We start from the raw sequence: 26,542 nt of genomic DNA, 5'->3' as shown, positions 1-26,542 counted from the left end.
GGTCGTTGGCGCCTGGGGCCGCTGTCCAATAGGAGAGCGAATATTACTCTGGTTTGTACGCAGGTAAAGGGATATTCCGTGTATATATATAAATAATATACAAGGTATATCAAACGATACATATATATATTCAGTTTAATCTGGCCCTTCACAACAATAGTGATGTATTCAGGTAAACTTATATCTAAAGCCCTAATAATAATAATAGTGATGTATTCAGATAAACTTATATCTAAAGCCCTAATAATAATAATAGTGATGTATTCAGGTAAACTTCTATATAAAGCCCTAATAATAATAATAATAATAATAATAATAATAATAATAGTGATGTATTCAGATAAACTTATATCTAAAGCCCTAATAATAATAATAATAGTGATGTATTCAGGTAAATTTCTATCTAAAGCCCTAATAATAATAATAGTGATGTATTCAGGTACACTTCTATATAAAGCCCTAATAATAATAGTGATGTATTCAGATAAACTTCTATATAAAGCCCTAATAATAATAATAGTGATGTATTCAGATAAACTTCTATATAAAGCCCTAATAATAATAGTGATGTATTCAGGTACACTTCTATCTAAAGCCCTAATAATAATATTAATAATAGTAGTGATGTATTCAGGTAAACTTATATCTAAAGCCCTAATAATAATAATAATAATAGTGATGTATTCAGGTACATTTCTATCTAAAGCCCTAATAATAATAATAATAATAATAATAATAATAATAATAATAATAATAATAATAATAATAATAATAATAATAGTGATGTATTCAGGTAAACTTATATCTAAAGCCCTAATAATAATAATAGTGATGTATTCATGTAAACTTCTATATAAAGCCTTAATAATAATAGTTATGTATTCAGGTAAACTTATATCTAAAGCCATAATATTAATAGTGATGTATTCAGGTAAACTTCTATCTAAAGCCCTAATAATAATATTAATAGTGATGTATTCAGGTAAACTTATATCTAAAGCCCTAATAATAATAATAATAATAATAGTGATGTATTCAGGTAAACTTCTATATAAAGCCCTAATAATAATAATAATAATAATAATAATAATAATAATAATAGTGATGTATTCAGGTAAACTTATATCTAAAGCCCTAATAATAATAATAGTGATGTATTCAGATAAACTTCTATCTAAAGCCCTAATAATAATAATAATAATAATAATAATAGTGATGTATTCAGGTAAACTTCTATATAAAGCCCTAATAATAATAATAATAATAATAATAATAATAGTGATGTATTCAGATAAACTTATATCTAAAGCCCTAATAATAATAATAATATTAATAGTGATGTATTCAGGTACACTTCTATATAAAGCCCTAATAATAATAGTGATGTATTCAGATAAACTTCTATATAAAGCCCTAATAATAATAATAGTGATGTATTCAGATACATTTCTATCTAAAGCCCTAATAATAATAGTGATGTATTCAGATAAACTTCAATCCAAAGCCCTAATAATAATAGTGATGTATTCAAGTAGACTTCTATCTAAAGCCCTAATAATAATATTAATAATAGGTATGGAAACATGCATAAAATACACAAAAGGAGGCCAGATACCATGCAGTTCAAAGTGACAAATCAGTAGGTAACACTAAGATAAGATATTCCTTTATTGATGCCCTTGGGGAACTGAGGGCATCATAGCAGCATGGGGGAGAGGTTCACTGTGTACCTTCACTGTCTGCCTCCACCTTGTTTCATTTATCTCTACGAGATTAACCTGATTTATTAAATTCATGTCTCGATTATGCTGGATTTTCTTTGAACAGACATCACATTTGATCACAAATACTACTTTTATTCATAAATGTGATCTAGCAGAGGTAAATGCGAAACATTAAGCATATATGCTTTTTAAATTGCTTGTAATTGAGATGAACATATATATCATCTATTTATATAAATTGTTCTGGATTTATTGTTTTAAAATCCCAATATTGTTGTCGGTCCACCAGACCCATGAACTTTGGGTGAGTAACATAAATGCAAACACCATACAAGGGTTAATAGAGATCAGACGTTTTAAATATTACGAAGAGGAAGGTGATCTTTGATGTGTCAATCAAATGAGAGAGAAGGATGAAAATCATTATTATTATTACAGATAAACATGCCTCTAAATGTAGTTGTTTCTCTTGTTTCTGTGCAGAACATGATGATGTGAGGTTGGAAGGAGGCAGCCGCTGTGCTGGGAGAGTGGAGCTCAACCACCAGGGAGTCTGGAGACCAGGAGTCGTGTGGTCATGGACCATGAAGACATCAGCTGTAGTGTGCAGGCAGCTGGACTGTGGCTCTGCTGTTTCAATAGAACAGAGTGATGGTTCTGAACAACCTGTATGGAGGTTTCTCACTGACTGTTCTGGCTCTGAGTCTGCACTGAGGGAGTGTAGAGGAGCAGTGAGGTCTTATTCTTCCTCTCTCAGCCTGAACGTGACCTGCTCAGGTAACTCTAAACAATAACATCACATTCAGCTGCTGATCTTTACAGTCTCACCCTCTGTCTCAATGACTGTCAGTGGGTTACATCTGCATTGTTCATTCATTAGGTGACTTAGGTCACACACACTCTTGTCATCTATCGTATATATTCTTCTTTATTATTATTCCACCACTTTCTCACAATGCTACTCCTCCCAGAGCGTAGGATTGGCATTTGTTTGACAGTGACGCTACACATACACACCTATTTCTTTATTTTGCACCATTTCAGCAAAACAGTACAAATTAAACATTGACCATGACAGAAAGTGTATATAAAGGTGCTGAGTAGAGGCAAGAGACCCAGATGGGCCTATACAGGGCCTCAACTCATGAATTAAATCATTGGATACTTTTCTTTTTAAGTGAAAGTAAAATAAGTTCATAAAATGTTTTCATAATATTAAAGGGGAACTATTTTACTATTTCTTTCACTATTTGGGCACTTTTACACAATTCCTGTGAGTCTATGGAACACCTCTGTAATATATATATTTTTTTTATTCATTGTTTTGTATTTCTAATCAAGTCCTCAAAAACAGCATTTTTCTACCTCAAGATCTCGAGCCGTTTTGAGCTGATGTGGCAAGAGTGCAGGTGCCACTGTGTGCAGCTCATCTTCTGTCTCAACATTAACATGCAGCGGTGTCTCTCTGACATCACAATGGTACTGGTTCTGGTTCACCTGAACATTAACATGCAGCGGTGTCTCTCTGACATCACAATGGTACTGGTTCTGGTTCACCTGAACATTAACATGCAGCGGTGTCTCTCTGACATCACAATGGTACTGGTTCTGGTTCACCTGAACATTAACATGCAGCGGTGTCTCTCTGACATCACAATGGTACTGGTTCTGGTTCACCTGAACATTAACATGCAGCGGTGTCTCTCTGACATCACAATGGTACTGGTTCTGGTTCACCTGAACATTAACATGCAGCGGTGTCTCTCTGACATCACAATGGTACTGGTTCTGGTTCACCTGAACATTAACATGCAGCGGTGTCTCTCTGACATCACAATGGTACTGGTTCTGGTTCACCTGAACATTAACATGCAGCGGTGTCTCTCTGACATCACAATGGTACTGGTTCTGGTTCACCTGAACATTAACATGCAGCGGTGTCTCTCTGACATCACAGATCAGCACATGTTCAGATGACTCAGTTCAGTGAGGGTGAATATTGTTAGAGGAGAATTGGAAGAATGCGCCAATATGATAATTAGAGACATAGATCATATTAATATAAGTTCACATAGCTAGGAAACAATGCTAAACACTGAAAAAGGACATTTATAAGATAGTTCCCCTTTAAGATAATAATAATATAATAATAATAATAATAATAATAATAATAATAATAATAATAATAATGATAATGATAATGATAATGATAATGATAATGATAATGATAATGATAATAATAATAATAACAATAATAATCGAACTAATATTAATAATAATAACAAAAACAACAACATTAATAATTAGTAAAAACAAATATTTAAGCCTGGATTTGAGTGATGAAATAGATTAGCACTTTTTTATTATAGAGGATTTTGAATTCCAAATTGTAGGAACTCTAAATCTTATACTGAACTGACCTAATGTTGTGTGGAAGAAATGATGATGAATATTATTTGATTGCCTCGTTGGATATGAATGAATACTGGAGTTTGGCATGCAATAATTATGGAATACAATAGGAAATAAATCTAAATTAAAGGTGCAGTTAAACATAACAATACATATCTGTTATACAATAATATCAAAGATTGATAGTATTTTACGTTGCCTAAAAAGAGGAGCAGATTGATTAGAAGTAGTATGGCAAGCCTTATTAATTTATTTTGCAATATAAAAAGTTTATGAAGAGAAGTAGGAAAAGTACTGGCCCAAATAATATTACAATACGATAAATGGTATATCAAACTATAATAAAGTGTCAAAAGACAGGAGCGATTCACAAGAGAAGAAATCCTTCTAATAATGCCATATGATTTCATAACGTTTTTGCACATGAATGGACTCCCCACTGTAGCTGAATTCTCTTAAAGAGACAGGACCATGAATGAGCCTCATACACTTCCACTGGAGAAACACACAGACACACAACTATGGGAGGTGTCAATCATCTCAGTACAGACTTATACATGAATTGGTCTGGGTTAAACACGCCCCTATTCTGAAACCACACCCACACTCCCTTTCATATCTCAGGAAGACTCAAGAGACTCGTGGGTGGCACCATTGGACTCATATCGGCTTTCATTGGTCTATGTTTGCCCCGGCCCTACACTTAAGTCCCGCCCCTTTTCCATACGGTCGTGGCAGTCAGACGCACCCGGGCAGCGTCCGGTGGAGAGTTTGCCTCTCCGAGGAGCTGTTGCACCAAGGCCGTCCCCTGTGAGATGGCCTAGGTCCAGCTCTGGTTCCTCCGTCGGTGGGCCGTCGGCGGATGGGTCTGAGACACAAGCTCTTCGCCTCTGCTCGCTCCCGTCGTAAGATGGTGAGCTGCAGGGGCGAACGTCCTGGCTTTGGGGATCTGCTGGAGCCAGACGAGGGTGCTTCTGCTCGGTCTCCTTGTCCGATGGAAACAGAGGATTTTATGGAGGGAGCGGGAGCGCTCTTGTTTGACGACCCGGTGGAGACATATCACTCTCAAGGCGAGCACAGAAAGACTCAGAAGAAGCTTCTATCCCCAGGCCATCAGGCTGCTAAACGAACAATGAATGAACACTACACAACAACAACCACCAAACGCACATAGCACACACATCCACACGCACACACTCACTTTAAACAAACACACTGTAGCACCCACTCCACACACTTATAGCACACACCCACTTTAAACAAACACACTGTAGCGCCCACTCCCCACACTTTATATTTATGGATGAAGGATTGCACTACAACTCGTACACCTTACTGTAAATTGTACCTAAAATTGTACCTCATCCCATTTCTGCTTTGCACTAGATAGTACTGTACATTAGTACACTGCATAGTATTGTGTATTGTATATTATATGGTAACTCAGAACATTGTACATATGTCTATACCGAACACTGTGACCTCATTTTCTTCTTCTAAATTCATGCTATATTATGTTATTATGTTATTTGATACTATCTTGTCTAGCACAGTCTCTGGAGCGTAACAGTAAGAAGCATTTTGTACGAAAGTATTCTGTACTTCTGTATGACAACTATTAAAGAACTTGAACTTGAACTTGAACTTGAACTCTCCCCCTCAGGGTGTGGTAGAGTGTGATATGTCTCCTTGGGGTCCCTCGTCGTTCGGTGTTGGGTTAGAACCTCCGACTCGGGGACGGGATGGCCTACTATCAACCCCGTCGGATGGTGGCGCCACACTGAGTGGCCGCCTCCCGTGCGGGAGGGACGCGGGCTGCGAGGAGGGAGGTACGCATAGAGAATTACGTGCCTTGTTCCCGGAGCTCATGGCGGCCGCCGCAGCTGCTAATGGCGTGGCGTTGCCACAGCCACTGCCTGCACCTGTCCCTGATGACTTGATAGGTCATCTCTGGCAACGTCGTCCTGTGAGGGAGACGGAAGTTGTCTGTCCATTCTTCCCCTCAATAGAGGCCTATGTACGTCAGGGACAGGTAATCTCCCGCATCACCGGCCTTACCCCCGCCTACGTGCCACGCGGGTGGCGGGTTTGTTCCATGGATTGAAGGAGGGGGTGCCTCGGCTTGATAGCCCGATGGCATCTATCCTTTGTCCCGTTGCGGAAGCCGGTTCCCCCAGGGAAATCAGCTAGGCAGTTGGCCAACTGGGGTAACCAGTCATTCATCGCCGCGACGCAGAGCCTGGCTGTGACGTCTAACATGGTGCAGCTGGCGCGCTTTATGTCGGGGATGATGATGGGCGGGTCAGCGTTGAACGAGCACCATCACGTCCTTCACGCCCAGGCGGCTGGAGCCATCCTGCACCTGTTACAGCTGCAGGGAATCGCCGCCGGGAAGATACGCGCCCTGGCCACCCTATCCCAGCGCCACCTTTGGCTGGAGCAGGCGCGGGTGCCGGAGCAGAAATGCCTTCCCTTGCTCACGGCCCCCTTCTCCGATGCTGGGCTGTTCGGGTCAGCCATGCAGCAGATGACCGCTGCATGCAGGGACATGGAGTTGGAGCGCGCTGTGCTTCAGCCCCATTTTCCCCACCCGACGCTGCCGGTGCTGTTCGACGGAGGCCACGTTGTCGGGGATCCGCGACCGTCGCCACCGCCACCATTTTTTGTTACAAACTGTGTGTTTATTCACTATATATGTTGGGGATACGATGTGTGAACCTTCGCTTGTTTGGGGTTGGTAGGAGAGGAGGACTTTTAGTCATTTAGCCTGGTCGCTACATATGTTGTGCTTAGCAAGGCCTGTGGCTAGCACTTGGTCGAAAGTTTTTTCTTTCCTCATCCTGAAGAAATTTGTTTCTTCTTATGGTGGTAAGGTTTACCGTTGTCTGAGGGGTTGTGTGCATTCTGTTACATTGGTAAACAATGGCATTGAGTCTACAGCTTGGAGTGTTAACCTACGGAAGTGCTCATATGTTAGCTTGTACCCAGGGTCTTTTGGCTCTCTCTCAATCTTCTGTGTTTTCTTCTTAAAACATGAAACAGGGGTGTTGTGTTCACACTAGGGATGTGCATCTCCTCACTGAGGCCGATGCGATGTGCATCTCGATACGGTGCCAACGATACGATACATTAACGATACATTTGAAGCACCGGGCGATGCGATGCGATATGATTCACCCCCTGTTGAGATACGATACGATTCGATACGATTTGATTCAACATAATGCGATTCGGGGCGATACGATGCAAAATAATAATAATAATAATAATAATAAATAATACAATTTTATGGTATGACAGAGGATTTGGTTGTATTCCTTATATGCAGCTTATATTATTATTAAAAATAAAAGAATCTACTGTAAGACAATTTATATAAAAACTCTTGGGTGCCTAAGAAGACTTTTGCATAAACTGTCTTTTCTATCCACTTTAGCTAAAAACACACGAGATTTATTTATCATTATTATTATTTTGTTGTTCCTATTTGTGAATAATCATGCACTGAAATGTCAAATCACGTTCCATTTGTACCTGTACAATATGGTGAATAAAGTAATCTGAATCTGAATCTGAGAGAGAGAGAGAGAGAGAGAGAGAGAGAGAGACCCTCCCCGTCTGAGCTACCCCGTCGACAGTTGATGATGTCACACACTAGACTAGGTCACTAGGATGCGTCTATAGTACTTTCCGACCGTAGCATTATGTCAACATCACGGAGCCAGGCTGGATGGATTGCATGAAGCGATATAATTAAGAAATGAATAACCAATAAATGTGAAGTTATCTTTGAACCCCTGTTGTCAAGCGTCTTCAATATACCCCCCCCCCCCCCTCCTCACTAATGTTACTGGTGTTGCAGAGGCTACTAGCGTTAGCATGTTGAGCAATTCTATTCATGTCTCCTCGACTTCCACTGTTTGTTGATAACTGTGACGCGGCTCTCGCCTTATGTAGTAGCAAAGCAATAGTATCTGCTGTGTGTGTGTGCAGTCACAGTGCACTGCTGACAAGTGGATGAGAGGAAATTATATCAATGCATCGGTTTTTGACCGATGCAAAGACGCTACAACAAGATGCATCGCGAGTTCAGCCTGACATTTTGCCGACGCGGACTTATTCCACCGGTGCACTTGCATCGTGAACGTGTATGCCGGCGCACCGATGCAAATCGATGAATCGTCACATCACTAGTTCACACGTAAGCCTTCGGCCTTGTTTATAAACCCTATTCGCAGACGTGTTGTCGTCTGTGACTAGCGTGCGTTGGGTTAGCTTATCCTGAGGGTATATGCTTCTCCGTTAGCATGCTGGCTATCTTACGACTCCTCGCCTGTAATGGTCTGTTGAGTCATGGGATTCCCCCCGCCATAGAGTACGTCACTGGGTGCGTTTTTATTAGTTACTGACTTCCATGAGTTCTTACAGGCTCCATATATGGACCACTGTTGTTGTCAAGTCATGGTGTTACGGTGCATGGGAACTCAAGAGTTCTGCTGCGCCCTGTGTATGTGTGTCTTTAGCCTTTTATCACGTGACTCAATATCACGTAAAACCTTCGATTTATTGCTCACGTGGGAAGTCACTCTGGGGGTGCCCCGTCCCCTCTATTATGAAGCAGGTTGACGGGGTGTTGTTTTTTCCCTCAGCCGCATCATATGGGACCCATGTCCGTGTTTTTTGTCTGTAAAAAGGCGGCTTCTTGTCGTTCTCCCAGGCGGCTTGGAGGAACTGTATCTGGGTTCTTGTTTGAATTACCATTGATATGTTTTGGGTCTCGACGTGTATGTAGTGCTGGCCCTGGGTGCTTCTGATAGGAACCACACATGGGCTTGCGCGCCTTGGTTGCTCATCATTAAACAGCGTTTTATGGGGCAACTGGGATGGAGTTGTCTCTTCCGAGCGCCAGTTTACTAGGCTTGTCTCGACGTATTCTCGTTCATCTCTGGGGGGTGTTAACGGAATAGATCCAAGCATTGGTAGGGGGCTCTCACGCCTTGGGGTGGGCCACCGGGCGCGGTGCTTGTGTTCCGACCGTCTGGGTGGCGCCCTCTATGATGTTTTGGATCGACACGCGTACCTGCCCCCCTCCTGGGACTGGGGATGGCAGCGTGTTTAGGGCACGGGACTGGGTGTGGTCGTGCGGACCAATCCAGTTAACCCGTTGTCCACCGGGGCACAGATCTGCTGTTCTGGTACCCTGAGGGACTTGTGCTTTTTCAGGGGGAAAATGCCGGGTCGGCCTGGGCGTTGCAGGGTTGATGTTATGGAGATGTTCGTGATTGTGTCACTGCGTGTTATCCTTCACTGTTGCTTGGTCCATGTTGTGTTCAGAGCCTCCTCCTCAGGGAGTTTCAGAGCCTCCTCGGTGAGTTCAGAGCCTCTCTCTCAGTGAGGGAGCCTCCTCAGAGTTTCAGAGCCTCCTCGGTGGGTTCAGAGCCTCCTCGGTGGGTTCAGAGCCTCCTCCTCAGGGAGTTTCAGAGCCTCCTCGGTGAGTTCAGAGCCTCCCTCTCAGTGAGGGAGTCTCCTCAGAGTTTAACTTGTACCTTGCGCTGTGCTAAAGGAGCCTGGTCCTTCTCCATTCTTTTTCGCCCCTCTCTTCTCCTGCTTGGCGGGGCTGGGAGGGGGCTGTTGAGGTGGTTCTTGTGGAATCCCTCTGGCATCCCTGTGTACGTCCCGGTCCGCCGGGCTCAGGTCTGGATTTATTTTTGACCTGCTGGCCTGGGTTAACCCCTTCTTGAAAACTCAAACACTTGTACTGTGGTATAGCCAGTGTATACCCGCAGTTGTGTTTTGGAGTTTTTCTTGGGGGGTTATAGGAACAACCACCTCATGTTAGAACCAAGGGGGTGGTTGGTTCCCTGGTGTGTTGGTAGCGGAGTCAACTCTCGGGGTAGGCCGGGTTTGGCCCTGTCTGCCTGTGAGTGTGCCCCGGCACCTTTCATGACATCTGCCAATCGTGTCAGCCTTCTCTGCCTCGGCCCCTCTAGACGGTCGGGGGGGGGAGGTTTGTGGAGGCTGCGACATGTTGCACAGCATACCAGCATACGCCCCTTCCGCCGGGGTGCTGTTTTCAGCAGACCCCTTTGGCGCCTGTCTAGTCCGCAGTGATCCAGGCTCGGATCGAGTGGCCTGTTGCCTGGATTGAGGGATCAACCTTTTGATGGTTGTCTCCCCGGTGCGCTGTCTGGTCCCGCTGTGGGTGTAGCGTTTTGAGTGCTTCGGGGCGGCGTGCTGTTGGGGGGAAGGGCCTGCTCTTGGATGGGCCCTGTCCGAATACGCTGGCGATGTGGGGGGTGGTGTCACTAGTGACCGCCTGGTGGGGTGCTTCGGCGTCATTGGCCTCATCAGGCCCCCCTTTTTCCGGGGGGTCCAGTCCCTTCCTGTCCTCCTTCGCACTCCGCTGCTACGGCCTTGCCACAGGGTTGGGTTTGCCCTTGACCCCGTGATGTTGGGGGTTGTGACCGGCTTTTTTTATTTGATTCCCGTTCGTTCCCTAGTGGCGTGTGGGTTGCGCGTTTGTGTAGTCGTGGGTTCTTATGTGGAGGTAAGTCCCACGGTCTGCTCACCCTGTGTGTTTGAGTTGCTAGACCCCTCTTCGCACAGTCGGATCCGATTCCCTCCCATCCTCCACTAGGGGGGTCCGGGGTGCTCGGGTCCTCCCCGGTTCTGATGGTTGTGGGGTGCCTCAGTGGGTGTATTTGTCGAGCTTCCGCTCTGCTCAGCTCCTGTATTGCAGTAGGACGCAGAGCGGTAGCCATAAGATATATAATGTATGGTTATGTCTATAACCATAGTTATATGAGTATGGCGGACGCTCTGCGTCGGACGCGCTGAGGACCCCGTGGTTTTCGCCTTGTGGTGAAAGTCTGGGGAAGGAGCTGTTAGTATGACCACACCCCTGCTTATAGGAGCGGATGGGGGTGTGGCCAGGCGGATAGGTGTAAAGGTGCATGTGGACATTTATTCAGTGCTAGTACTGATACAGGGTTGTATTCCAGTAGGACGCAGAGCGTCCACCATACTCATATAACTAAGGTTATAGACATAACCGTACGTTATAGACATAACCGTACGTTAAAGGAAGTAATATTCATCCAGCAAAGGTTTTTTCTAACCCAATATTATTTGGAAATGCAATTGTTGTGCCTTCAAAGCAAATCGATTTAATATTGGCACATAATGAATTATGAATATACATGTCTACCTTCTCATACTATACTTGTCATCTGTACGTGTGCTCTCTCTATATATATTTATTTTTAACTGAACTTATGAACAGCAGTCCTACAGGTAGTTTTGATGTCAGTCCTACAGGTAGTTTTGACAGAAATCAATTAACATAGACTTAGGCAAGTGCAACAGAGTAATTAGAAAACATCCTTCAGCATTTAAAATCAATAAATCCGTTAAGACAGCTGTATGACACCAGATGGCTGATGTGAATTGCTGACAATGCATCAGCCTGCGTGTGGATTTGTCAGAATAATGAGACCGGACTAAGGTTGCCGCGGTGATGTGAAATTTCCCATGACTAATAAACTCATGACAACACCGGTATTACCAGTGACATAGGACATTTGACATAATGACGCTCAATATGTAAAGTGGCTAAATTGATCCGCTGTGTCTAGTATTTTTTTTTATTCCTCAATGTATCCATTTGGTACTACACTCTGCAGACATGCTCTGCTCTCACTCTCTGTTTCTGACTCTTTTTTCTCTCTCTGACTGTGTGTGTGTGTGTGTGTGTGTGTGTGTGTGTGTGTGTGTGTGTGTGTGTGTGTGTGTGTGTGTGTGTGTGTGTGTGTGTGTGTGTGTGTGTGTGTGTGTGTGTGTGTGTGTGTGTGTGTGTGTGTGTGTGTGTGTGTGTGTGTGTGTGTACAGGTACAGGTACAGGTACAGGTACAGGTACAGAGTCTGTGAGGCTTGTGAATGGATCTGGTCTGTGTTCAGGCAGAGTGGAGATGAAGTCCGATCAGGCGTGGAGGTCACTATGTGAAGCTGACTTTGACAAGCAGGATGCAGAGGTGGTCTGTAGGCAGCTTGGCTGTGGGGCTCTTTCAGCCCTCCAGGGGGCGCTCTATGGAGAAGGAGAGGCTCCAATCGGGACCAAAGAACTCGAGTCCCATCTCCTGGACTGTGTTACCTCTGACTCAGGTAGAAACACCAGCTCACCTGGCAAGACTGTTGGCCTCACCTGCTCAGGTATGGAAAACATTATGAATTACTCATTGATTTAATTAGGATTTACACTTTTAATAATGATATAACTGGTTTAAATATAGTATTTGCATTTATTTATTTACTGACTATATTCAAAACATTATTTCATGTTTTTAAATAAAAACAGTATGTCCCAATCAAGCTGATTTAATAAATAAAATCAAATAAAATCAAATGTATTTGTAAGGCCAGACAACACACGGTAATGTCCCCATGGGCCGGACACATCTTCTTTAAACAATTCAAGAAGAAACATCACAATAGGTCAAGAACAAAACACCATAAAGTCCAAAAAATGTAAAATAAATGCAAAATAAATGCAACACTCCCAGACATACCCCACGCGAAGGTAAGGAAAAACTCACTAAAACTGCACTGCAAAAAATGCACTACAGGCAATGTGGAGGAGAGAAACCTTAGAAGGGCCATTCAAGGGGGGATCTCCCTTCTTAGATGTCGGTGATAGTAGTGTTGCAGTAAAACAGGCGAGCAGTTGGTAAAGCATGCACTCACATGTGTGAGTGAGTGCATGCGATAGCAACTGAACATTTTGAAAGATTAAAGATAGAGCTGATAGCGGATCTATTTGAGGCAAAGGGGCGGCGCAGAGGGTCACATCCTCCCGGTCATCATCACGGGACGTCCGACACTCCAGTCATCACTCCAAGACAGCCAGAGACAGAGAGACGGGACAGGCGTTAGACAGTTTGCGTGATTGTGATGGGCGGACATAGCAATAGATACAAGTGGTAAGCATATATGTGAATAGAATATTTATATGTAGTAAGCATATTATGTGAATAGAATAGAAGTACTTAACCCAGCAATGAACTCCACGTCTGAACCATGTTGACAGACCACGGACAGAAGATGGTAAGAAGCTGATCCGTGGGCTTGTGGTGCACGTAGAACAGTCACTGCAATCTTGGCCAAGACCCCGAGACATCCACCACCTTGGTCAACACTACGAGACAACCACTCAAAAAGATGGGGGGGGGGGGTTGGGACAGGGGTTAGAGAGTTCCCATGTTTGTAGTGGGCGGAGATGGAGCAATAAATACATGTAGTGAGCATATGCATACATGGTGACAGTAGAATCATAGTATATAAGAAAATAGTGAAATTGAGTAATAGAAAGAACTACTGCAAGCGTATGGATACAGGGTGAGATACAAGACAATAGCTCAGGGCCGTATGTCCCGTGGGGGCAGGAGAAGCCACTCAGAAGGTTCAGCACTGCAGGCCAGACAGAAGGCAGTATGAAGCTGTTCCATGGGACCAGTTGAGACAGAGACAGAGGTTAAAAAGGTTCTCCCATGTCTGCAGAAAAGCAGACATGGGAGAAAATAGACATCCTAACTAAACTAGAGAGATTAACCTCTTTCACCCGGAGCCTATTTTCTGAAAATCCGCCTAAAATAAATGGAAAAGTAAATGGAATATTGATCCACTTCTACAAGATCAATTTGCATATTCTTGGTATCTAGGGATTTCTGTGGACCTCAGTGAATGTATTACAAGTGTCAGAAATATTGTGTATATTACTAGGCTTGCTTAAATTGTGATGAAACAAAAGAGAATATGAATTATGATTTTTCTTTGCATCTTTGACAGGGAATAACACCATGCTAATAATGACCAAACATTAGAAACTGCCACTGATCTTGTTCAGTACCTTCTTGAGATCATATGTACAAAAAATCTAAGGAAATGAATAAAGGGAAGATGATTAAACAGAAGGTTCTGTAGATACAGTACTGAATTCTCCCATCCGGACCAATGCAATTTGAAATATTATTATAGAATATAGAATAGCAGGCTTATAAATTACCTTATTATAGCCAATTTGCACATTTATATATACATATATTATCTTTCAAATGGCAGAGTTCAATTTGGATTTAGTATCACCAGGCGTGCAGATAATGAAATCGACTGTACTTTTTTATTTTCACCACAGTGCAACCGTTTTGAAACTAATTTCTGATCTAATTGTTGCTGCATGCTAACAATAGGGAAGAGAAAATAACTGCATTTCAATATTTGTCAATAACGTTACATTTTGTGGTATATTATCCCGAATAATATGAGTTATTAAAATAATGCATACAGAACTATGAACCTTGAACCCCATAGATCTGTTCAGGAAGTGTAGTTTTGAAAAATTGCAACGCAGATCCAGAGCTCTGGAAGTCCACTACAAAATGGCTGCAAAAAAACTACAATTCCCATGATTCAAGGTTTTCCAAAATGGTCGCCTCTCGCAAAATATACAGACATTTCGAAAAGGAAAATCTATCTAGTAACACTTTAACCTATTCCTAAACTAACGTATTTATGATAATATACATTATACATGCTGTTGTGACATGGTTATGATGTTTATACTTGAATACGTTTGAAAATAAAATCGCTACTTTTATAGAACAATCTGGAGATATTGATTTATGACCAGGTGTCATTTGCGGTCCACCGATGGACCGCACAGGCGGAAAAGGTTAATCGAAGGGTCAGTCCCCGACCAGGTGAGATCAGGGTAGGTTGAAGGAGAGAGAGAAAAGATGGGTCTTAAGCAGGGATTTAAAAGCTTCGACAGAGCAGGCGCCCCTGACGACGGCAGGTAATTTGTTCCACAGGTAGGGAGCGCGCGGTAGACAAAGGCTCTGTGGCCGGCAGATTTCTATAGATGCCCCGCATTTTGTGAGCGCAGAGCACGAGAAGTATCGAGAGATGAGATCGGATAGATAGAGCGGTGCAAGCAGCACTTTAAAGTCAGCTCGGGCTTGAATAGGAGGCCAGTGTAGGGCGGACAAAACTGGTGTGATGTGATAACATTTTCTAGTTTTAGTTAGTATCTGTGCAGCCGCATTTTGCACGAGTTGAAGATTTTTGATGCTTGAATTAGGTAGGCCTGAAAAAAGTGCATTACAGTAGTCTAGACGTGATGAGACAAAAGCATGAATTAGGGTTTCAGCATCAGCTGAAATATTGAGTATTGGGGAATGGGGGGTGAAAGTTGATGCAGCATTATGCCGGCAGCAGGTATATTGAAATTCCCAGGGTTGGTTTGCCCCAGCGTCTGTGTGAATGGACTACCTGGCATTGCAGCACAGAGGTGTGATGCTTTGTAATGTAATTCTGTAGTGGTCAGCTTGTAGGTAATATCATAACCACAACTATTTTCACACGTGATGATGTGGTTATTTCTGTGGTGGTCAGCTTGTAGGTAATATCATAACCACAACTATTTTCATAAGTGATGATGTGGTTATTTCTGTGGTGGTTAGTTTGTAGCTTATATCATAACCACAACTATTTTCATAAGTGATGATGTGGTTAATTCGGTAGTGGTCAGCTTGTAGGTAATATCATAACTATTTTCATAAGTGGAGCGCTGCCCCATGCAGGACTGGCCATCGGGACGTTCGGGACGAATCCCGATGGGCCGGAAGTAAAATGGGCTGGTTTTTTATTTTTTTTGATGGGGGGGTTCGACTGGCCCATTTAGTCCACTCCGATCGGCCCACTTTGGTAGGGTAGGGCTGGTGTGTGGGCCGGTGTGTGGGCTGGTGTGTGGGCTGGTGTGTGGGCCGGTGTGTGGGCTGGTGTGTGGGCCAGTGTGTGGGCCAGAGTGTGGGCCAGTGTGTGGGCCAGTGTGTGGGCTGGTGTGTGGGCTGGTGTGTGGGCCAGAGTGTGGGCTGGTGTGTGGGCTGGTGTGTGGGCCAGTGTGTGGGCCAGTGTGTGGGCCGGTGTGGGCCAGTGTGTGGGCCAGTGTGTGGGCCAGTGTGTGGGCCAGTGTGTGGGCCAGAGTGTGGGCTGGTGTGTGGGCCGGTGTGTGGGCCGGTGTGTGGGCCGGTGTGTGGGCTGGTGTGTGGGCCGGTGTGTGGGCCGGTGTGTGGGCCGGTGTGTGGGCTGGTGTGTGGGCTGGTGTGTGGGCCAGTGTGTGGGCCAGAGTGTGGGCTGGTGTGTGGGCCGGTGTGGGCCAGTGTGTGGGCCAGTGTGTGGGCCAGTGTGTGGGCCGGTGTGTGGGCCGGTGTGTGGGCCAGTGTGTGGGCCAGTGTGTGGGCCAGTGTGTGGGCCAGTGTGTGGGCCAGTGTGTGGGCCAGTGTGTGGGCCAGTGTGTGGGCCAGTGTGTGGGCCAGTGTGTGGGCCAGTGTGTGGGCCGGCAGTGGTGCCGGCAGGATTAAATTCCTTAGTATGCATGCTCGCTCGCACAGAAACTGTCCGTCCAGACGATGTAGCCTACACAGTGCTCTACTACAGATACACTACCCAGAGCGCAACGACACACATAGGTGACAATAGTGTGTGTGCGCGGGTGCGTTTGGAGCATACCGCATAGCCTAATTCTCCTAATTCTCTGACACCGTAGCCTATTCTCTGACAATATAAGCCTTCAGAGATGTTTTTTGTTGTCCTTTTAATGAGGGAATACTCTCCAAATCAGATAACACGGACGATTGCTTCTACTGTGCGAGCTGCCTGCCATTGCTGTTTGAATGAAGATTCGCTTCTGTGTCGTCAAATGTTGTGCTTAGTGAACAACGTGAGGCTGCCTGGATATATAGCTCTAAGGTGGAAGAGCTGATCAGCAGAGGGAAGCAGTAATCTAACAACTGGGAGAATTTCAAACAGTAGGCTATCTTTCCTTCTTTCAGATTTTTGATACACTGTTTCTCCATCAAGAAAGCTTTTTCATAATTCGGATGGCATTTTTCTAACTTCAGTGTCAACCAAGAATGATATGCAATTCGAAATTGGCCCCTGTAAAAAAAGGAAATGGTGGAGCGGAAAAATCTAGAATTAAAAAACAAAAATTGCTAGTAAAAGACGCAGAACAATATTTGAAAATTACGGACCTGTTTAGTAGAGGAAGGAACAAGTGACTTACTGCTAAACATGCTGGTGATGTAGAGTAGGACAGTTTAATTGGGGGAGAGACAGAGAGAGTGACAGACAGACAGACAGACAGACAGACAGACAGACAGACAGACAGACAGACAGACAGACAGACAGACAGACAGACAGACAGACAGACAGACAGACAGACAGACAGACAGACAGACAGACAGACAGACACAGAGAGAGAGATAGCATGAGAGAGAGAGAGACACACATAGAGAGAGAGACACACACACACACACAGAGAGACACACATACACAGAGAGAGAGACACGCAGAGTTTCTTCCTATTTTGGTTGTAATTGTGTAATGATAGATGTATAACCTGAACACTGTACATATCTGTTTTCAGGAAACACTGGGCTATACAAATATGTATGCTGTGATGTCACATGAATGTATAAATACTTATATGGCCATGCATTTAATCTCTCTCTTTTTTATAAAATCATTATAGCCAACATGCAATATATCCCATTGATTGGTACAATGGGACAGACATTTGTTTTATACAGCTATAACCTGCATTCTTTCAAATATATCATTAATCAATAAAACAGATATTGGAATACACTATGTAGCCTATGTGTCTAATGAATGAACAGTAGGCTTATATTATTCTAATTACTTGTTTAATTAGGATTTAGTAGATACTATATATATGCTCTGCCCTATAGGTACAGTAAATACAGTACACATATTAAGGCCACCAGAGTCGGGCAGCGGACTGGTGGACTGTACTACTATAGGCAGCGCAGTATCTGTGATTTCATAATAAAACAAGTCATTAGAATAATATAAGCCTACTGCGTTCATTCATTATACAGTACTGCGAGCGAGCGCGCGCGCGCGCGTGTGTGTGTGTGTGTATGTGTGTGTGCGCTGCGGCAGGTGGCCATGAGCTGTAGTAGCCTGTATATATATATTTAAAAAAAATATATGTTATAATAATTTTTTTTATCCCAATTTAGTCGTTATGTCAATTTCCTTCCTGGTCGTTGCGTGCATTGCCCCACTGTCGGCCTAGGGAGGGTGTAGACTACCACACGCCTCCTCCGATACATGTGGAGTCGCCAGCCGCTTCTCTTCACCTGATAGCGAGGACTCTCACCGGGGGAACGTAACACATGCGGAAGTTCATGCTATTTCCCCCCGATCCCCTCCCTGCTGAACAGACGCCCGGACCGACCAGTAGGAGTCGCTGTTTACAATGACCAGAACACACACCCCACTGGCTTCCTACCCACTAACACTGCCAATTGTGTTAGTAGGGACGACTGACCAAGCCAGAGGTACCGCTGACAGCTGGATTCGATCCCAGAGATCCCACCGATCTCTGCGGTGGTAGGCGAGTGCATTCTCCACTGCGCTACCCAGCCGCACCTGTAGCCTGTATATATGATGACAATACATTAATCGAATCTCATTTTGATCGGTCGCAAAGCACTTCCGCCACCATTTTTACACGGCTGCATCGCATCAGTTGCATTTAATGAGCTGGACAGGTGTGTCTAAACTCTCGACTTTTTGCGATTTCATTTGCAAACGGCACAGAGCCTGGCTTATAAGGAGCTCTCGGAGGCATGTCTTGTATGAGGATGACCTAGACAGGAACGCGCATTCATAGTGACATTCCTCATTGCCGGCATCAGGGGCGGATTTAGGATTATAGGAGATCCGGCAAGGGGTGGTTTCGAGGGGGTCAGGCACGACCCCCTCCACGGCAGATTTTTTTTGAATTTAATTAACCTGTACGTGCAATTTCCTGCAATATAGAGCCTTCAATCTTGACCAATAAAGCTGCTCTTTTCACTATAAAACTCAGTTAACCATAACATAGTTATGGTTAGATTTATATATTGGGGGCGGATATATCATATTTTTCATATGATCAAAAAGTGGTGGAGCAAGAGCATACCTTTGCTCCCCCAAGTTCAATAGTGGGAGAGCAGAGATGCTCCGAATGCTCTTATGGCCAGGCGTCTATGATTCACTGATACAAAGTAAAATAGTGCAGTGCAATAAAATAGTTAGTAAAATAGAATAAAATAATGCAATAGTGCATTGCAATAAAATAGTTATCATCGTATTTTTTCGGGAGGCCGGTAAGGAGTGCATTACAGTAGTCGAGTTGGCTTGAAATAAAGGCATGGATCTGGTTTTCAGCGTCCTTTTGATTTATAAATGGCCGTACTTTAGCTATGTTTCTAAGGTGGAAGAATTAAGTTTTTGTCAACTTGTTGATTGTGATTTAAAGCTTAGGTCTGAGTCTACCATGACACCAAGACTTAACTCACTCAAATACAGTTAGCATCTGGATAGACCACAGATGGAAATTAGCTTCTGCTAAATCTGGTGCAAACATATTTTCATGTAACAATGATGAATTGTCAAAAAGAAAAATCATTTTTTCTTATTTTTTTTAAAATAGATTCGGGGCTTTTCAGAAAACATTCGGGGCTTGAGCCCAAGTAGCCACCCCCTAGCCCCGCCCCTGGCCGGCATCCCAGCTGTGATCGTTTGAGCCACTTAAGACATCTTCCCCACGCGTTGGGGAATCAGAGTGAACTTGTCGTCGATTCTGTCTCAGTCGGTTCCAAGATGGTTGCCCTAAGAGAAGTCTTTGGAAAATGTTGGAGAATGAGACCCATTGATACTTTGTTTGTTTCTGATTCAAAGTGTGTGTGTGAGAGAGAGAGAGAGAGAGAGAGAGGGGGGGGGTGAGAGATGAGGAAGGGGCAAGAGAGAAAGAGAGCTGGGAGAGTGTTTGTGTGTGTGTGAGAGAAAAAGAGGGGGGGGGGGGTGAGAGAGATGAGGAAGGGGCAAGAGAGAAAGAGAGCTGGGAGAGTGTTTGTGTGTGTGTGAGAGAAAAAGAGGGGGGGGTGAGAGAGATGAGGAAGGGGCAAGAGAGAAAGAGAGCTGGGAGAGTGTTTGTGTGTGTGTGAGAGAAAAAGAGGGGGGGGGTGAGAGAGATGAGGAAGGGGCAAGAGAGAAAGAGAGCTGGGAGAGTGTTTGTGTGTGTGTGAGAGAAAAAGAGGGGGAGGGGTGTGAGTCCTTTATTCATTGTTTTAAATTATTATTTTCTTTTAAGTTATTTTGTGCATCACTCTGTTTTGAATTTGATGCAAATTTGCAATACATGAGGGTCATCCTTTTGTGTTAAATGGCTCCATAAAGCAAGCATTTGTTGACTCATGTTGATAAGAGTATTAAAACTTGAAAAAGACCAATTTAAGGTAGATTTAGAAAATAAAATAAAATGTGATTAATTTGCGATTAATTAAAAACACGGGTGGGGTCCCGGCCCCCTCGCCCCTCCTAACGAGGTGCGGGGGGTAGGACTCCGACCATGCGTAGTGGGGCGCAGTTACCCCAAAACGCACAAGTCACAGAGGGTGCCACAAGGGCCAGCTGTATGAAACAGCTCCGTCACGGCCCACCCGCTGGGTGGACCCCCCCCTGTGACGGTAAGTCTGCCACACCCATTCTTACACCAGAAAGTTCTGGGCCAGGTCTGCCGAGGCATCCGCCAGTGAGCTTCCTAGGAATGCTGGGGCCTACAGGTGACCAGTACAGCAGAGCATGGCTGACACCTGGTGGACACTAGGTTAAGACTGACCCCGCCCGGCGTGGCCAGGATGAGTCCTGCGTCCCCCAATGCAGCTGCCCCCCGTAAAAACATGTCATGTCATGTAGCCTACATTTCATTGTGCCAAAAATGCCTTTATGCGATGCAGTTAATTAAAAGTGTTACATTGTTTTATATTATAGTTTAGTTAGCAGTGTTACATAGCTTGATATTATAGTTTAGTTACTAGTGTTACATAGATCTATATTATAGTTTAGTTAGCAGTGTTACATAGCTCTATATTATAGTTTAGGTAGCAGTGTTACATACCTCTATATTATAGTTCAATTAGCAGTGTTACATAACTCTATTTTATAGTTTAGTTAGCAGTGTTGCATACCTCTATATTATAGTTTAGTTAGCCGTGTTACATAGCTCTATATTATAGTTTAATTCAAAGTGTTACATAGCTCTATATTATAGTTTAGTTAGCAGTGTTACATAACTCTATATTATAGTTTAATTCAAAGTGTTACATCGCTCTATATTATAGTTTAGTTAGCAGTGTTACATAGCTCTATATTATAGTTTAATGAAAAGTGTTACATAGCTCTATATTATAATTTAGTTAGCAGTGTTACATAGCTCTATATTATAGTTTAATGAAAAGTGTTACATAGCTCTATCTATATTATAGTTTAGGTAGCAGTGTTACATAGCTCTATATTATAGTTTAATTAACAGTGTTACATAGCGGAACAACAACACAATCATCAAATTTGCTGATGACACAGTAGTAGTGGGCCTGATCTCTGCCAACGACGAGAGGGCCTACCTGGAAGAGGTAGAGAATCTGTCACAGTGGTGTCAGGAGAACTGCCTCTCCCTGAACGTCAGCAAAACAAAAGAGATTATTGTGGACTTCAGGAGGTCGGGGGTCAAGGACTACAGCCCCCTCAGCATCGACGGGGCACCGGTTGAGAGAGTGAACAGTTTCAAGTACCTCGGAGCCCACATATCCGAGGACTTGACATGGACCACACACATTGACAGTGTTGTGAAGAAGGCACGACAACGCCTCTACTTCCTCAGGCGCCTAAGGAAGTTCCAAGTCAGTCAGAAGATCCTTAGGAACTTCTACTCATGTACAATAGAGAGCATCCTGACTGGCAACATCACCTCCTGGTTTGGGAATAGCACTGCACAAGACCGTAGCAGACTACAAAGAGTGACACGTTCAGCCGAACGCACAATTGGAGGGGGGCTTCCCACCCTCCAGAACATTTACAACAAGCGGTGCAGGGGGAAGGCGAAGAGAATCATCAAGGACTCCAGCCACCCGAACAACTGCCTCTTTGAACTGCTGCGGTCAGGCAAGCGATACCGGAGTGTTAAGGCGAGCACAGAAAGACGCAGAAGAAGCTTCTATCCCCAGGCCATCAGGCTGCTCAACGAACAATAAACACTATGCAACAACCATCAATTGCACATAGCACACACACCCACACGCACACACTCACTTAAACAAACAACACACTGCAGCACCCAAAATGGCATCTGGTCATAAATAAATATTTTTCAGAGTGTTGCATAATAGTTGCGATTTTAATTTCAAACGTTTTCAAGTATTAACATCACTAACATGTCACAACAGCATGTAGAATGTATATTATATATTATAGTGTAATTAACAGTGTTACATAGTTGTATATTATAGTTGAATTAGCAGTGTTACATAACTATATATTATAGTTTATTAGCAGTGTAAGCCCTAATGATACTAGTGATATATTCAGGTAAACTTCTATCTAAAGCCCTAATAATAATAATAATAATAATAATAATAATAATAATAATAATAATAATAGTGACGTATTCAGGTAAACTTCTATATAAAGCCCTAATAATAATAATAATAATAATAATAATAATAATAGTGATGTATTCAGGTAAACTTCTATATAAAGCCCTAATAATAATAATAGTGATGTATTCAGGTAAACCTCTATGTAAAGCCCTAATAATAATAATAATAATAATAATAATAATAATAATAATAATAATAATAATAATAATAATAATAATAGTGATGTATTCAGATAAACTTCAATCCAAAGCCCTAATAATAATAGTGATGTATTCAAGTAGACTTCTATCTAAAGCCCTAATAATAATAATAATAATAATAATAGTGATGTATTCAGATAAACTTCTATATAAAGCCCTAATAATAATAGTGATGTATTCAGATAAACTTATATCTAAAGCCCTAATAATAATAGTGATGTATTCAGGTAAACTTCTATATAAAGCCCTAATAATAGTGATGTATTCAGATGCACTTCTATATAAAGCCCTAATAATAGTGATGTATTCAGATAAACTTTTATATAAAGCCCTAATAATAATAATAGTGATGTATTCAGATAAACTTCTATATAAAGCCCTAATAATAATAGTAATGTATTCAGGTAAACTTATAACTAAAGCCATAATAATAATAATAATAATAATAATAATAATAATAATAATAATAATAATGATAATGATAATGATAATGATAATAATAATAGTGATGTATTCAGGTAAACCTCTATGTAAAGCCCTAATAATAATAATAATAATAATAATAATAATAATAATAGTGATGTATTCAGATAAACTTCATTCCAAAGCCCTAATAATAATAGTGATGTATTCAAGTAGACTTCTATCTAAAGCCCTAATAATAATATTAATAATAGGTATGGATACATGCATAAAATACACACAAGGAGGCCAGATGCCATGCAGTTCAAAGTGACAAATCAGTAGGTAACACTAAGATAAGATATTCCTTTATTGATGCCCTTGGGGAACTGAGGGCATCATAGCAGCATGGGGGAGAGGTTCACTGTGTACCTTCACTGTCTGCCTCCACCTTGTTTCATTTATCTCTTTCGACATTAACCTGATTTATTAAATTCATGTCTCGATTATGCTGGATTCTCTTTGAACAGACATCACATTTTATCACAAATAGCACTTTTATTCATAAATGTGATCTAGCAGAAACAAATTGCTTGTAATTGAGATGAACATATATATAATCTATTTATATAAATTGTTATGGATTTATTGTTTTAAAATCCCAATATTGTTGTCGGTCCACCAGACCCATGAACTTTGGGTGAGTAACATAAATGCAAACACCATACAAGGGTTAATAGAGATCAGACGTTTTAAATATTACGAAGAGGAAGGTGATCTTTGATGTGTCAATCAAATGAGAGAGAAGGATGAAAATCATTATTTTTATTACAGATAAACATGTCTCTAAATGTAGTCGTTTCTCTCTTGTTTCTGTGCAGAACATGATGATGTGAGGTTGGTGGACGGAGGCAGCCGCTGTGCTGGGAGAGTGGAGCTCAACCACCAGGGAGTCTGGAGACCTGGAGTCACGGGGTCATGGACCATGAAGACAGCAGCTGTAGTGTGCAGGCAGCTGGACTGTGGCTCTGCTGTTTCAATAGAATGGAGGCTGCATGGTTCTAAACAACCTGTATGGCGGTTTCACACTGACTGTTCTGGCTCTGAGTCTGCACTGAGGGAGTGTAGAGGAACAGTGTGGTCTGAGTATTACTCTCTCAGTCTGAAGGTGACCTGCTCAGGTAACTCTAAACAATAACATCACATTCAGCTGCTGATCTTTACAGTCTCACCCTCTGTCTCAATGACTGTCAGTGGGTTACATCTGCATTGTTCATTCATTAGGTGACTTAGGTCACACACACTCTTGTCATCTATCGTATATATTCTTCTTTATTATTATTCCACCACTTTCTCACAATGCTACTCCTCCCAGAGCGTAGGATTGGCATTTGTTTGACAGTGACGCTACACATACACACCTATTTCTTTATGTTGCACCATTTCAGCAAAACAGTACAAATTAAACATTGACCATGACAGAAAGTGTATATAAAGGTGCTGAGTAGAGGCAAGAGACCCAGATGGGCCTATACAGGGCCTCAACTCATGAATTAAATCATTGGATACTTTTCTTTTTAAGTGAAAGTAAAATAAGTTCATAAAATGTTTTCATAATATTAAAGGGGAACTATTTTACTATTTCTTTCACTATTTGGGCACTTTTACACAATTCCTGTGAGTCTATGGAACACCTCTGTAATATATATATTTTTTTTATTCATTGTTTTGTATTTCTAATCAAGTCCTCAAAAACAGCATTTTTCTACCTCAAGATCTCGAGCCGTTTTGAGCTGATGTGGCAAGAGTGCAGGTGCCACTGTGTGCAGCTCATCTTCTGTCTCAACATTAACATGCAGCGGTGTCTCTCTGACATCACAATGGTACTGGTTCTGGTTCACCTGAACATTAACATGCAGCGGTGTCTCTCTGACATCACAATGGTACTGGTTCTGGTTCACCTGAACATTAACATGCAGCGGTGTCTCTCTGACATCACAATGGTACTGGTTCTGGTTCACCTGAACATTAACATGCAGCGGTGTCTCTCTGACATCACAGATCAGCACATGTTCAGATGACTCAGTTCAGTGAGGGTGAATATTGTTAGAGGAGAATTGGAAGAATGCGCCAATATGATAATTAGAGACATAGATCATATTAATATAAGTTCACATAGCTAGGAAACAATGCTAAACACTGAAAAAGGACATTTATAAGATAGTTCCCCTTTAAGATAATAATAATATAATAATAATAATAATAATAATAATAATAATAATAATAATGATAATGATAATGATAATGATAATAATGATAATGATAATGATAATAATGATAATGATAATAATAATAATAATAATAATAATAACAATAATAATCGAACTAATATTAATAATAATAACAAAAACAACAACATTAATAATTAGTAAAAACAAATATTTAAGCCTGGATTTGAGTGATGAAATAGATTAGCACTTTTTTATTATAGAGGATTTTGAATTCCAAATTGTAGGAACTCTAAATCTTATACTGAACTGACCTAATGTTGTGTGGAAGAAATGATGATGAATATTATTTGATTGCCTCGTTGGATATGAATGAATACTGGAGTTTGGCATGCAATAATTATGGAATACAATAGGAAATAAATCTAAATTAAAGGTGCAGTTAAACATAACAATACATATCTGTTATACAATAATATCAAAGATTGATAGTATTTTACGTTGCCTAAAAAGAGGAGCAGATTGATTAGAAGTAGTATGGCAAGCCTTATTAATTTATTTTGCAATATAAAAAGTTTATGAAGAGAAGTAGGAAAAGTACTGGCCCAAATAATATTACAATACGATAAATGGTATATCAAACTATAATAAAGTGTCAAAAGACAGGAGCGATTCACAAGAGAAGAAATCCTTCTAATAATGCCATATGATTTCATAACGTTTTTGCACATGAATGGACTCCCCACTGTAGCTGAATTCTCTTAAAGAGACAGGACCATGAATGAGCCTCATACACTTCCACTGGAGAAACACACAGACACACAACTATGGGAGGTGTCAATCATCTCAGTACAGACTTATACATGAATTGGTCTGGGTTAAACACGCCCCTATTCTGAAACCACACCCACACTCCCTTTCATATCTCAGGAAGACTCAAGAGACTCGTGGGTGGCACCATTGGACTCATATCGGCTTTCATTGGTCTATGTTTGCCCCGGCCCTACACTTAA

At 42.0% G+C, this 26,542-nt stretch overlaps 1 protein-coding gene across 1 annotated transcript; it reads left to right on the top strand.

Moving 5' to 3' along the window:
- Nucleotides 1-921: 921 nt before the first annotated feature.
- Nucleotides 922-26,542, top strand: LOC311248516 (scavenger receptor cysteine-rich type 1 protein M130-like; the record flags this gene model as incomplete). Its single annotated transcript, XM_084339383.1, has 5 exons — nt 922-931; nt 2,208-2,501; nt 12,093-12,344; nt 24,183-24,482; nt 26,460-26,542. The coding sequence occupies 5 exons, from the start codon at nt 922-924 to the stop codon at nt 26,540-26,542; spliced, it is 939 nt and encodes a 312-aa protein (XP_084195509.1).

Source organism: Notolepis coatsorum (assembly GCF_963971535.1).
Source record: "Notolepis coatsorum genome assembly, contig: SCAFFOLD_316, whole genome shotgun sequence".
Taxonomy (NCBI): domain Eukaryota; kingdom Metazoa; phylum Chordata; class Actinopteri; order Aulopiformes; family Paralepididae; genus Notolepis; species Notolepis coatsorum.
Note: the sequence above shows the minus strand (reverse complement) of the source record. Positions and strands in the feature narration are given on the sequence as shown.